The sequence below is a fragment of the Jaminaea rosea genome, assembly GCF_003144245.1.
Source record: "Jaminaea rosea strain MCA 5214 unplaced genomic scaffold BDZ90scaffold_4, whole genome shotgun sequence".
Lineage (NCBI taxonomy): Eukaryota > Fungi > Basidiomycota > Exobasidiomycetes > Microstromatales > Jaminaea > Jaminaea rosea.
Genome location: NW_020289978.1, coordinates 313972 through 326832, shown reverse-complemented (window position 1 = coordinate 326832; position 12861 = coordinate 313972). Strand labels below are relative to the sequence as shown.

General features: G+C 58.5%; 5 protein-coding genes across 5 annotated transcripts; 1 reads left to right on the top strand and 4 right to left on the bottom strand.

The window, feature by feature from the left end:
* Positions 1-88: 88 nt before the first annotated feature.
* Positions 89-1829, bottom strand: BDZ90DRAFT_231366 (WLM-domain-containing protein). The gene is made up of 2 exons (XM_025505833.1): positions 1443-1829; positions 89-1361 (listed from the first exon to the last, which is right to left on the bottom strand). The coding sequence occupies exons 1-2, from the start codon at positions 1738-1740 to the stop codon at positions 208-210; spliced, it is 1452 nt and encodes a 483-aa protein (XP_025362985.1). The 5' UTR covers positions 1741-1829; the 3' UTR covers positions 89-207.
* A 296-nt stretch (positions 1830-2125) lies between these two features.
* On the bottom strand, positions 2126-5101 carry BDZ90DRAFT_231364 (PMT-domain-containing protein). The gene is made up of 4 exons (XM_025505832.1): positions 4813-5101; positions 4507-4727; positions 2763-4439; positions 2126-2699 (listed from the first exon to the last, which is right to left on the bottom strand). Exons 1-4 carry the CDS (start codon positions 4969-4971, stop codon positions 2285-2287), a joined length of 2472 nt encoding a protein of 823 aa, XP_025362984.1. The 5' UTR covers positions 4972-5101; the 3' UTR covers positions 2126-2284.
* Positions 5102-5787: 686 nt separating this feature from the next.
* On the top strand, positions 5788-8040 carry BDZ90DRAFT_274123 (hypothetical protein; the record flags this gene model as incomplete). Its single annotated transcript, XM_025508827.1, has 1 exon — positions 5788-8040. One exon carries the CDS (start codon positions 5788-5790, stop codon positions 8038-8040), a length of 2253 nt encoding a protein of 750 aa, XP_025362983.1.
* Positions 7919-10245, bottom strand: BDZ90DRAFT_231363 (hydroxy methylglutaryl-CoA synthase). Its single transcript, XM_025505831.1, has 4 exons — positions 9979-10245; positions 9845-9868; positions 9316-9775; positions 7919-9221 (listed from the first exon to the last, which is right to left on the bottom strand). The coding sequence occupies exons 1-4, from the start codon at positions 10039-10041 to the stop codon at positions 8356-8358; spliced, it is 1413 nt and encodes a 470-aa protein (XP_025362982.1). The 5' UTR covers positions 10042-10245; the 3' UTR covers positions 7919-8355.
* Positions 10246-10575: 330 nt separating this feature from the next.
* On the bottom strand, positions 10576-12650 carry BDZ90DRAFT_231362 (hypothetical protein). The gene has a single exon (XM_025505830.1). It carries the CDS (start codon positions 12581-12583, stop codon positions 10682-10684), a length of 1902 nt encoding a protein of 633 aa, XP_025362981.1. The 5' UTR covers positions 12584-12650; the 3' UTR covers positions 10576-10681.
* Between the last annotated feature and the right edge of the window lie 211 nt (positions 12651-12861).

Genomic DNA, 12861 nt, shown 5'->3' with positions numbered 1-12861 from the left:
ACGTGGCGCATTGTTCGTATTCTCTCCACATCGCTACGGTCGATGGGGCGAAATGAAGCACGAGATTCACTCTTCAACTGATGGTGGTGGTGATGACTGCGGATTAATGTGATTCTCGATGAGTGCTGACTGTGACTATGGCTATGAATGACTGATGCTAAGCGCTGATGGTATATACTTCTCTCCTGCCTTCATGTCGGTCGACGCCTACTTCCTCGCCACACTCCCGCACCTGATGCAGATCCACAAGCTAGCCTGATCGCCCCCCATCCACTGTCGGCACGTCGAGCAGCGCCATCCTGCATCGTTTGCGCTGCTGGCGTTGCGTTTGGTCTGCATGCGTTGCAGGGCGAGTGCTGCTGCGGCTGAGTTTGAGGGACCAGAGGCCGCTGTGGAGGAGGAGGCGGCGACGGTGGTGCCATTCAGGCGAGAGGAGGTTTTGACGACGCCGTCGGCTTTGGCTGTGGACGGTGGCGCTCGCTTCACGCGCTTGACCGAAATTGTCGAGAAGTCGTCTTCGCCTTCTTCGTCGTCGTCGTCGTCGATGACGATGGCTTTGATGCTGCCCATGGATTTGCCCTTCGTTGAGCCGGCACCCTCCTCCTTGACGGCCGTTCCCTTGGCCGGTAAGGCCGGCCCGGCGGTGTCATGTTTGCTGCTACCGATGCCTTTGGCGTCTGGCTCGTTTGTTGTCGAAGGTCCTCGCCCTGGCTTCTCGATGACCTGCACCTCCTCCTCATCATCGCTGTCGTCTTCTATGGTAATCACCTTGATACCATGCAACAGCTCCTCTTCCTCGTGCCACTTGATGGCCTCCTCCCTCCCGGATTGCGTCGACGGGCACACCCCACCACCTCCGCCAGCCTTCTTGTCTACCTCCTGCAAGCGACGGCGTCGTTCAGCAGCCTCCCTCGCAAGGGTAGCCGCGTCCTTATCCACCGTAACCCCCTCTCCGCCACCGAGCCTGCCACCACCCACGCCCAACAATTGCTTGCGCCTCCTCTCCTCGGCCATAGCCGCAGCCTGCCTCCTTGCCTCCGCCGGTGTCTTTGCATTGCTCACTTGCCCCATTCCCAGTCTCAGCCCAGGCGTCAAGAATCCATCACCGGGCATATAGCCTCTCCCTCCCGTACGGCGTTGCTCAAACCATTCCTCCTCCAGGTCCTTGAGTAAGGCGTTGAACTTGTCATCGTGCGGGCCATGGACATTATGCGTGAGCTCGTGAAGCATGGTATAGACTACGTCATCCTCGGAGAGGAAGGAGTCGGACATGGTCGGCTGGCCGTTGGAGGGGTCACGGCTGCTGTACAATGGGTGGCGCAGGCGGAGAAAGATCTTCTGGCCCCGGTTGACATTCATGCCTAAGCGCGAGGGGAAGGGCGAGCACGGTGGTCAACATCAGTCATTTCCTCCAGTGATGCCAGATCATCGCCGCAACTCACCAAGTAGCTCAGGGGGCCTTTTCTGGAACCCCGAAAACTCGACCAAAAGGGGGACATGCCATCCATGCCTGACCATTATTGGCTTGACGATTGCGCCTACGCGCCGGAGCATTGCCAGGGCCTCATCTGCACGTGGCAAGCCCTTGAGGACGCGATACTCGGCGATGCGGGCATTCCCCCTCAGATTGCGGTTGGAGGAGGAGGTGCCGAAGGAGCGAGAGGCCTCGGTTGGCTCGCGATAAGAGGTCGAGGAAGGAGGCACAGACGATGGAAAGGCGCCTCGACCTGGGAGGGGCATCGTGCTGGCAAGGGTGGGACAGGTGATGGAGACCGCGCCTGCTTGTATGGCTGTATCCGTCGTAGTCTATTCCACAGCTCTGCTGTAGTCAGTCTGGCTTGGTGGCGTCCATCGTGTCCGATGGTAGTGCTGCAATGGAAAGAAAGACAAGTGGAAGCAACACTCAAGCTCTCAGTCCGACAAAGCAATCTACGCGAGCATCCGAGGGCGGCGGACTGGGACCGCGTCAGCCACAAGAGGAGATGGCGCAGCGAGCAGAATGACAAGGGGGCCAAGTTCGTGCCAGGCAGGAAGGGACATTTGGCGTCTCGTCATTGTAAGGTAGCTGCGAGACAAGCCTGTGCAATCCAATTCAGGATGATCGAGCCCATGTGGGTTTGAGGCCCGGGGCGATACATGAAGGTGATACGTGTTTCTCCTACCTCTCAATCTCCTCCTCCTCCTTGCAACATTCTTTCTTTTCCCTTGCTAGATGTGACATCAGTCTCAGTGAACTCAACCAACTGACTTCTCTCGTCCCGCCAATCCTCCCCTCTTGTCTCCCTCACGACTTGCCCTGTGCCAACTCCTGCATCGAAGGCAAGAAGTGCAGACTCCAACTACTCAACAGCCTCATCTTCAACCACTGCTGGTTCGTCAATCCCGGCGTACCGTACGTGAACGGGCTCAAGAACCAGAACATGGCTGCCGTGAGCATCATGAGCACCGCGATAGCGAAGATGGCGCCGCGTGGAAGATGCACATCTGAGCGGGTAGTCGGGAGGGAGAGACGGACGCCCGAGGGGGAGCGGGGAGTCTCGTCCTGCGGGTGAGAGGGTGTTGAGGTGTTGGAGGCGAGGAGGGGACCAGGAGCTGAGAGAGGGCCTGCGACCTCCTCTACTACGATGAATTGGAGAACTCCACCCGCTGCGAGGCAGGCGCAAATGTGTGCTGGGAGATAGTGGTGGAGGAAGAGTTGCCTGCGAATGGTTGCCACAAAATGTCAGCTCAGTGTTCGTCTTTTGACTGTTGCGCCGACTCACCTGTTCATGCTGAAGAAAGGCAGGTAGTGGAATGCCCAAGCGCTTACAAAGAAGCCCACGGTGCTCCCCAGCCTCTTCCTTACATTGCGGGCAATAGGTTCGATGCCTCTCCTCTGCGCGAGGGTATCCGCACCCATCACACCTACGAAGACGCTCACGAAGAGCACGCTCACCCACCAAGAGACGAGGTTCCCCATCAAGTAAATCTGCTGCTGCTCAGTATTCTCCGTCCAGAAGCTGATACCCTGCAGCAAGAATGGCCAGTTGATGGGACTCGAAGCGTACGGGTGGCTCTGTGTGAGGCCAGCATTCTGCTGGAGCATCTGCATCTGCAGCTCGACGAATTTGCGCCAGAAGCTCATCTTCGTCACCTTCCTGGGCGGCAGAGGCTTGGACCGCTCCTCAAAGTCCGAAGCCGTAGGATCAGGGTTGAGCTCATCGACGAACCAGAGGGTAGTCTTGTCGTTGACATCCTTGTGGCCATTGACCTCTTGCTGCTTGAAGGCCCACTCCGGCAGAGGCGTCTCGTTGTGCGTCCACATCGCCACTTTGGTGGGTACATGAATCAGACGGAACCAGGCGCTCTTGCTCTTCCACGGAGAGGTGCTCGTTTTGGAGAGCCCATCGACACGAAGTTCAAAGAGGGTGTCATTGTACCTCGAGGTGTCGTTCCAGGGGACGGTGGTAAATTCCTCGTTGGTGGACATGAGTGGAGAAGCGACGTCGTGCGTCAGGAGGTAAGACTGGGTGTTGACGTGCAGCAGGCGGACGACGTGGTTATTGCGCACTGCTCGACCTGAGCCTCCCTCCTCCGGCAGAGGGACGGTGGCGTGCACCTGCCAAAGGTTGTTGGTGTCGTTGAAAGGGTAGCCGGTAACCTGCTGACCCTGAGAGGAGATACGGCCGTCCTCGTATTTCAAAGGGTAGCGGTCTATGTGCGAATGGAGGAAAGCGTTGGTGTGCTTGTGCTTGATGGCAATTGTGTCTCCATAGTGAATGTCGCGCGCCTGTGCCAGCATAGGGTTGCCTTGTAGTGTCTGCTGGAATTCTGAGCTCATGAATGCATCTCCTGTACCGGAGCGGATGAGAATCTTGAAATGGACCCAGAACCAGAACAAGTAGACAAATGCCGGGATGACGATGAGGCCTAGAGCACGGGCAAAGAAGTGCTTCATGACGTGGCGCACGGTGAGACCGCGCTTGACGTCAAGGAGGTTCCAGAGATCGACGGCTACGGCGCACCCGACAGTGAGGAAGGTGAGGAGGCCGACCATCTTGCAGCTCATGGTGAGAGAGAGGTTGACCCCAGTAGCGATCATCCAGGTCCACCATTTGGGGCTGAATTCATTGTAGCGCTGCTTGTAGAATTTGACGTACGAATAGAGGGAGAGTGTCATGAAGAGGCAGAGGGCCGCATCGAGGAGGATGAGGCGATCCTGGGCGATGTGAGCATTGTCCAGGAGGAGGAGCGACGCACTCAGCAGACCAATGAGCTTGGCGTGACCCGTCTCTCGCATGATAAGGTAGACGAGGGGCGACTGAACAGAGCCCATGATGGCTGGTAGGGAGCGCATCTTGATGTGTGGCACGCCTGCCTTTTCGTAGCTGTCTCCGATATTCTCGAAGTCGAAGTTTCCTTTGAATCCGGCGAGGTAGCCAGCGAAGGCATTGAGGATCCTGAAGGGACAAGCAGAAGATGAGCATACACTCGCGCTGTCGAGCTCCGCGTCTCTGCGGCACTTACTTTGCAAAGGGAGGGTGAACATCAAAGTAGTACTCTCGTCGCAGGTAGTACGAGGCGAACTTGCCAAAGTGGACTTCATCGAAGACGACTTGAGCAGGGTGAGCGATCTTCCAGAATCGTACGATGGCCGCTCCGAGGAAAAGGAGTGCGACAATGGCTCCGTCGTTTGCCAATGTCACGCCGTGTGTTGATTCGGGAAGTACGACGGCTGGTCTGCGGCGCTATATGCAGGCAAGGAGGCGCGTTGATGGAGGAGCGCGTGTCAGAGGACTACCTGGCTTCAAGCGGAGCTCGCGCCGTACTCACCTTTGCCTGTTCGAAGCCACGCACATCGTCGCTGCTACCAGCGTACGTCCCATTCTTGAGCGCTGCATTCTTTTGACTCTCCGTCAGGCTTGGGTCGAGAATGGCATCGTGATTGCCGTTGGCCGCGGCCGCCGCCTTTCTTGAGCGCATGCCTGACATGGCAGGCCAATCAGCTGGAAAGGGGGAAGATGAGGACGAGGATGGATTGGGAGAAGGTGTGAGAGTGTCTGGTTATGCGCGCTTGACAATGATTGCCCTGGCAGGTCGACGCGCGACGACAAGGTTCGGGAGGAAGGAATGGCAACAAGGAGCCTTTCGACTCGACTCGTGTCCAACGACGCAATCAGACTCAATCGCTCCATGGCTTGGCCCCTTGCGCACGGGCGGCGGCTGGCTTCGTTCGCGCCGTGGGCCGCGATTGCTGACTAAGCACGCGTCGACGCGGGAAGACGGACGTTGAAGGCGTCGAAGGCAATTTTGACTTTACCTCCATCCAGTCCATCCTTCCCTTTCGGCCCTCGCATCCTTGATCACATGTACCGTATAGCAAGTGGGTCGCGGCTCGCATTGCCACGACCGTCATGCTATGGATGTGGTGCTAGATCGCAACGACTCAGCAGGGGTGGCGCCTCCAGCTCGGCGTTGGCCTCCTCGTCCGCCACATCGCCTGCCTTTTCCACCTCAAGGCTCAGGCTCGATGCATCCTCAGACGAAGCGGCATCAGGAGCGGCAGCACGAGCTCGCGAAGCGCTCACTTCAGATCACAAGACGCTCAAGATGCGTCGTACACAGTGGAACATGGAGAAGGACACGCCCAAACCATTGTGGCGCCTCGACGACTTCCACCTCAGCCCATTATCAGATCGAATCACCTATCCTAGCCACTTCAGTCATCTCCCTCATCCAAACGAATGGGGTCGGTCACCCTTCTATGACAAGCGGCGATCCGACTTCCTCGATCAGTCGCGATACTTTATGCGCGATCGTACTGCTATCAAGAAATTTGTGGACGGCCTCGAGCTGGAGAGCATCGTCGAACAGAATGGCGGCCAGAAGGTCACCATCATCGAGTCCTTCGCTGGCCCGGGTACCATTACAAGTGAGCTCATCTCTCGAAAGGAGGTGGGAAGAGTCATTGCGATGGAGACGTCCCCCAAGTTCACATGGGCGCTCGAGAGTCTCAAAGAGGATCCAACACTAGTAGATGCAGAGGGAAAAGGGCCAAAGGACAAGCTCTTCTTCTATCATCGTGACGAAGGGTATCATTGGTGGGCCTATCAAGAGCTAGAGCAGTACGGCGCCTTCTCGCAGACCAAAACGTGGGCAGAAGACCCGTCCCGTCCGGCGCACCAGCTCGCGCCAGTCGTCTTTGTCTCGCAGCTGCCAAATACCGTGCACGGCGATCAGCTCTACACGCAGCTCATCGCTGCCATGGGCAACGGCGGCTGGATCTTCCCCTACGGGCGCATCAAGCTTGCCTTCGTCATGCCTGAGACTCTAGCGAAGAGAGCGACAGCCAACGCAGGCTCGGCGTGGCGGGCGCGTATTGGCACCCTGGGCGGCATCTACGCATGGCAGCGAATCATACAATCAGCACAAAGTCTCGAACCGCAGACGGACTGCTTTTGGCCTGAGAATCTGCGAGCACAACGTCGGACATTACGTAACGCTGCAAGTATCTCCAACGAGAACATGGCCAGCGGCTCGAGCCAGCTCGCCATGTGCACGCTCACTGCAGTGCCCAAGGTGAGGCAGGTGCAGGCATGGCGTCGTCTTGCTGGCTTGCAGAGTCAGATTCCTGCCTCTGTGCTTGAAGAAGAGAAGGCGCACCTTCAGCAAGAAGCAGAGCAAAAAGCCCAACTTATCCGGGATGAGCGAACGAAATTGGCAAACCAGGAGGCGGAGATGGAGGAGCAGAGGAAGAGAGAGGCCGCCGTCAAGGTTGTTGGCACAAGAGAGAAAGCTATGGAGGAGAAGCTGAGGGGATTCGATGCCAAGATTGCCCAATTGAAGGCAGAGTACAAGGAGTTGAGAGGGGAGGACATTACGGACGAGGATATCGAGGTTGAGTATCAGAAGGTCAAGCTGTTACTGGCGAGGGAAAGGAGGAGACAGCTCGGCGGTTCCAACCGGTCGGAGAGGAGAGCGAGGAAGAAAGGGGTGGCGGTGAGCTCTTCATTGATGGATACTGCGGCGGAGCAGGGCGGGACGGCGGTGGGAGAGACGGATAGTGGAGCCGACGCAGTCTCCGCGGACGGGAGTGAAGGCCTGTCCCCCTCATCGGACGAGCTGGCCAGTGGCACCACCCTCTCCCAACTTCGTCAAGGCACCGGGCCATCACAAACGCCATCAGCGGGGCCGACCTTGGGCAGGCGAGACTTCTCCACCTCTGCCCGCTCACGCTCGAGCGTAGACCCTGCAACCAGCTCGGACGCCCCATCCGCCTCGTCAGGAGCGGCCACGGCCAACGCTGATGCCGATGCCCCATCTGAGCAGGAGACGTTCTCACCAAAGCGTCGACGTGCTTCCGCACCCCGGAAGGCAGGGGGCCGACGCTCTGACTCGACGTCCGCACCGCCCGCTTGGGCTGCCACTCTCGAATCGCTGCGTAAGGTCCATCAAGACAAATTGACGTACCTCCGCCTCATTGACGGGCGACGTACCCGTCTCACCTCTCACTATGAGAACGAGGCAGAGGCACGCCAGCTCAAGCACGAGGAGGCAATCAAGGCGGCAGCAGAAGTGCAAGCTTCAGAGGTCGTCGAGGCTCTTTGCGGGATTGAGGTGGAGAGCCTCGACTATCTGCTTCGAGGAGTGTACGTGTTGAGGTCGAAGAGCATCAGCACCGCGCTCGCTCGAACCTTCCCAGGGGCAGAGAGTGTGCTGAAACGTATTGGGCCAGACGCAGAAGCCGTCTACGAAAAGCAGCTCGAGCTGGCACGACAGCGCGCACAAGCCTCTGGCGACTCGAATGCCCAGACCCTCACCCCGCCTCCCCTCCCGCCCAAATCTCTCCGAATCCACCCCGACACGCCCGTCTGCGACCTGACGGACGAGCAATGGATCCTACTAGCCCGAACGTTCGAGCGATGGCCTTTCCGTCCTGCTCATCTGTTCGATGAGAGTAAGCTGTCGAGTGCGCCTAGGACCAAGAGTACCTCGAAGGACTCGCCTAACGAGAGGGGAGCGACCTGGACCAAGGAGACGATGATGGCGGAGGTCGATTGAGAAAAGGGTCAATAAGGAGGGACAATCACCACTGATGAACGGGAGGAGGGTCCAATTTGTACTCTGTAATGTAACATGGCGTAGCTGCTCTACGACACGAAGACTGCACCGATCGCTCTTCACGACACTGCACAGTGCTGCGGCTGGGGCTCATTCGTCTCATGCATTCTGCGAATGCATACGATGACGACAACAGGATTCGAGTCGCTGCTTTTCAGCGATCTACAATGCCGCACCCGCTAATCCTTCTCTCTGCCATGTTCTTCCCCCTCTTCCTCGATTGGCCCCTTCACATATTCTCACCCATCCATCCACCTAGTGCTGAGGAAGAGCGCTAATCTTCATCTCGCTCCCCTTCCTTCCGTAGGACCGCCTCCAGGTCTTGTCAATCTTCTCCAAGTAGAAGGCTCCCTCCCACACATCCTTGACATCACCCTTGGGCTCAAAGTCAACCTTGTTGTGCGTCTCCTCCCTCATCTTGAGCGCATCCACGTACGTCTGGCACGGCACGACCTCCATGGCGGCCAGGCGCTCTTGGAGCTGCATCTTCTCCTTGATGTGGCTGACGTCTCCGACGACCTTGGCCGAGAAGACGGAGGCGGCACAGCCTGATCCGAAGGCGTAGAAAAGGATGCGCTTGCCCTGCATGTCTGCGGAGGAGACGTTGGAGATGAGGGAGCCAAGACCGCCGTACAGGGAGGCGGTGTACATGTTGCCTACACGGCGGACGGTGTCGTTTGTAGGCTCGAGCTTAGAGGCTTGCATCTGCTTGGTGTGGGCGGCAAAGGCCTTCTCGACTTCCTTGTTCGTGATCGTCGACTGGCGGTCCAGGTCCTTGAACGACTCCGGGATAGAAGCATAAGCAGAGTTGGTAGGGTCGGAGAGGTAGTCGTTGTAGACGAGACGACCGAAGCCCTTCTGGACGAGCTTTCCGTAGGGAGAGTGGAAGATGGTGTAGTCAAAGTCGTCAACCTTGGCGCCAGGGGCAGCAGTGCCGTTGACGCCATTGGCGCCAGCCAGCTTGCCTGCCTTGGCGGCCTTTGCTCGGTAGGCGTCATAGGCGCGGTCGAGAGCACCGAGGTACGTCTGAATCGTCTCGGGTCCGTCGACAGTGGGGTACTCGGAGTTGAGGTCGGGCTTGTAGAAGTCCCAGTTGTTGGCCATGTGAGTGCCGTGGATGGCTGTAGACGCCAGGCAGGGAGAAGGGCGAGGGTAGAGATGAAAGGTCAGCTATGCGGTGTTCAGTAATCACTGAAAGAGCGGGTTCATGCTCACGCTCAAAGGCGATGGGAGCATCGGGGCCAATGAGGAAGGCGACGGCGCCAGCACCACCGACGGGTCTAGCAGACCCCTCAGCGTAGATGGCAATGTCACCCGCGGTAACAATGGCGTCCCTGCCATCCCACGACGAGCTTTCGACCCAATTGATAGCGTTGAAGAGCGCGGCCGTCGATCCGTAGCAAGCGTTCTTAGAGTCGAGTCCCTCAATGTCTGAGTTGCCCGACGCCTTGAAGAGCTCCATGAGGACAGTCTTGACCGACTTGGACTTGTCGATGATCGTCTCGGTTCCCACATCGAGGCGTCCGATGGACTTGGGGTCGACATTGTACTTCTCGATGAGGTTTTGTGTGACGGTCAAGAGGAAGGAGTTGATGTCCTCGCGGTCGTCACAGGTTGCCATGTACTTCTGGCCAAAGCCAATCGTGTACTTGCCCTTGGGCGCTCCGTCGAAGTCCTAGAGGAAGGCAGGTGGTCAGTTTCAGAGCTTGAAGAGGTAGGCATACATTGAGCTCAGTCGACTCACTTCAAGAGCGTCTTGGGAGATGCACTGGGACGCAGGAAAGCGCGGCGGCGAGGCAAGCGGGATGACGATGGTGAGCTCTCTTGACCTTGCCGTGCATCACGGTTACGTTCTCTCAACCACGGCGTTGCGCTCACCCTCTTAGGGAAGTAGATCTCCATGGCCTTGATGCCGACATTCTGAGGACGAGTGGACGACATGGTGGTGATGCGGTGAAGTGATTGAGGGCGGAATCAAAGGAAGAAGAAGAAGAAGAAGCGGTGCGCTGCTAGTACGATGAGAGCGAGATTGAGACGTGGGCTAGTCTAGGCCTTCGATAGCAAGGAGTGTAGAGGCGTAGCGTGTGAAGTCAGAAAGGAGAAGGGAGGGGCGTCTACGATGCGATGCCGACCGATCACGAGAGTGGTAGTAGTGGAAGGAAGGAGAGCGAGAAGCATTCAATGGTCCGACCAAAGAGCAAAAGCCTTCGTCTCCAAGGCGTCAGTCGGCTGCTGCTGCTTTCGCGGCGGAGCAGGAGCAGCAAGCAGCAGGCAGGCAGGCAGGCAGGCGGGCAGGCTTCTTCGACGTCGATGAGGCGGACCAAGCGAGAGGCGCCCGCACGCCCGCACGCACGGCGCTCGAGCTATTGGAAGAACACACCTCGATCCGTCCCCAACGCGACTGGGCCTCTCCTTGGGTGCCGCCGGGAAAACGCGAGGGCCGTGACAGAGAGACGATGAGGGCAGCTGCGAGATGATTGCGATGAGGATGCGTGCCTCGATACGAGTCAATTGAATGAGAGAAACAACGTGATGAGCATGAATAGATGACATGGTTCACACCTCGAGGTAACTGTCTGCGCTACCAGCCAAAGATGGCATCCCCGATCCTCCCCATCACACCACTTTGATTTCCAGGTGTGCCCGGCCCGCTACCCCCAGCCTGCGTCGCTCCACCTCTCGAGGGCGTGCCTGCGTTGCTACCGTTTGGCGCGGCAGTGGCTCCGCCAAACAGACCCGTGACCTTGCTGAAGGGCGAAGAAGTACCCGCACCTCCAGGTCCACCTTGCGTTCGGGCTCGCAAGGCGGCAGCGGGGCTGTCGACCATGGTCACTGGTCGGCCAAAGGAGGGCGTCGAATCGCGCGCCGAACGAGCACCAGCGCCTGTCCCTGCGCCTGAAGATGCCGATCCGGCGCTTGGTCCACCGATGGGCTTGGTGACGGTTGCAGCCGCCAGGGGCGGGGAGGTCGTGTTGCTCCCGATCATAGAGGCAGCGCTGCCATTGGTGAACATGCTCGAGCTCATTCCATTGAGGAGCATCTCCTGGTGAAGCATATCGTCCGCCAGTCTGACGCCCACATATGCCACACCCGCTACCACCTCGCCACTGCGTCGCAAAGCGCGAAGGGCGTGCCACGGCTCAGCGTAGGTGATACGCAAGCACTCCGAGACGACAAAGCCGTCGCTGCTGCTTGAGTCCGGGGCCGGGGCAAGGGAAGTGTGCGAGGTGATCTCGCCGATGCCATTGAAATGCGAGAGGACAGCGTGGCTTAGTGAGGAGGGGAAGCCGTATAGAAGGAGGGTGCATATCGCGGACTCGCGGCCGTTGTCCATGCGAGAGGGTTGAGCCGCAACTTCTTGCCGCCTGAAGTTGGGCGTATTGCGCCCACCATAGGAGGGAGTACCGAAGCCTGCGCTGCTGTTCTGCTGCCTGTTGGGAGGCGATGTGGCCATTGCGTTGACCGAGTCGCCAAAGGAAGCGGCGCCGAACTGCTCGCGTGAGGCGTCGACGTCTGCCAGAGCCTCAAAGGGCGGCGCATCATCATCGTCGACCGTGCTTTGCGCTTGTGGACTTCCGATGCTCGATGCTCGCATATAGCTGGCTGACCTCTCTCGCCCGGGCGTGCCAGCGGCAGAGGCGCTATCCCTGCTCGCCCCTGGCCCTACGCTCTTGCGGTTGCCGCCGCCGCGCAGTCCTCCTACGCCGAAGATGCTGCCCGACCCGTCGAAGGTGGAGCGACTCTGCGCTGCATAGTCGGTGGGTGAAGAGAAGAAGGAGGACTGGAAACCCTGCAGAGGAGAAGAAGGTCCACCAGCTCCATCAAGGGAATTGCGTCGATTGCCATCGCGAGAGCCTCTCGAATTGGGGGTCGCATGCGCATTTGCTGAACCAGAGCTGAGAGCGGCATCATCTTGCTTGGGAGGCGAGTTGGCATTGTCGCTGACCTTGCGACTCGCAGCTGAGTAGGGTCGTTGGCCGCGAATCTTGCTCAGGTAGCCGGGTAGGTAGACTTGCTGCATCGGGGGCTGGTGTGGCTGTTGCTGTTGCTGGCCGTAGAAGCTTTGTTGGCCTTGCGAGAACATCATCCCATGCTGCTGATCGTGACCATTGTATGGCTGCTGCTGCTGCACGCCGGCTGGGCTCCACCCTTGGTTCATGGCACCACCTTGACTCTGAGCGCCCCACGGCTGCTGCTGCTGTTGCTGCTGTTGAGGGGTCTGGAAGGGCTGCCCTTGCTGCTGTTGACCGCCGGGAAAGCCACCCTGCTGTGACTGGCCGAAGGATTGAAAGGGCTGATGTTGCGCAGGCGTCTGCTGCTGCTGCTGGTACGGATTGTAGCCTTGGCTGTGACCCTGAGGCGGCTGCTGCTGTTGCTGACCACCAAAGCCGCTATTGAAAGGCTGTTGAGACTGTTGCTGCTGTCCCCCTTGCTGATAACCGAATGGAGAAGAGGAGGATGAAGATGAATTGCCTCCTAACATGATGGATGAAACGAGAGAAACCTCACGCCGAGATTGAGGGACGAGAGGCGGAGGCAGACAGTCAGGGAGCAATGGGTGTTCCACCACTATTCGTATTTGCAGCCGCCTTCATGTCCTTCGTCCGTCGATCGCTCATACCACGTGGTCGAGAGAGCAACAACACACACCCGCCCAACACATAGGCGCACATGGCAATTGAGCATCTATCGCGGCCTCAGGCACATTGACAAGGAAGCTGCGTAACCTTCGCTACCTCGTGCAAAGCTCCACCAGCTGGC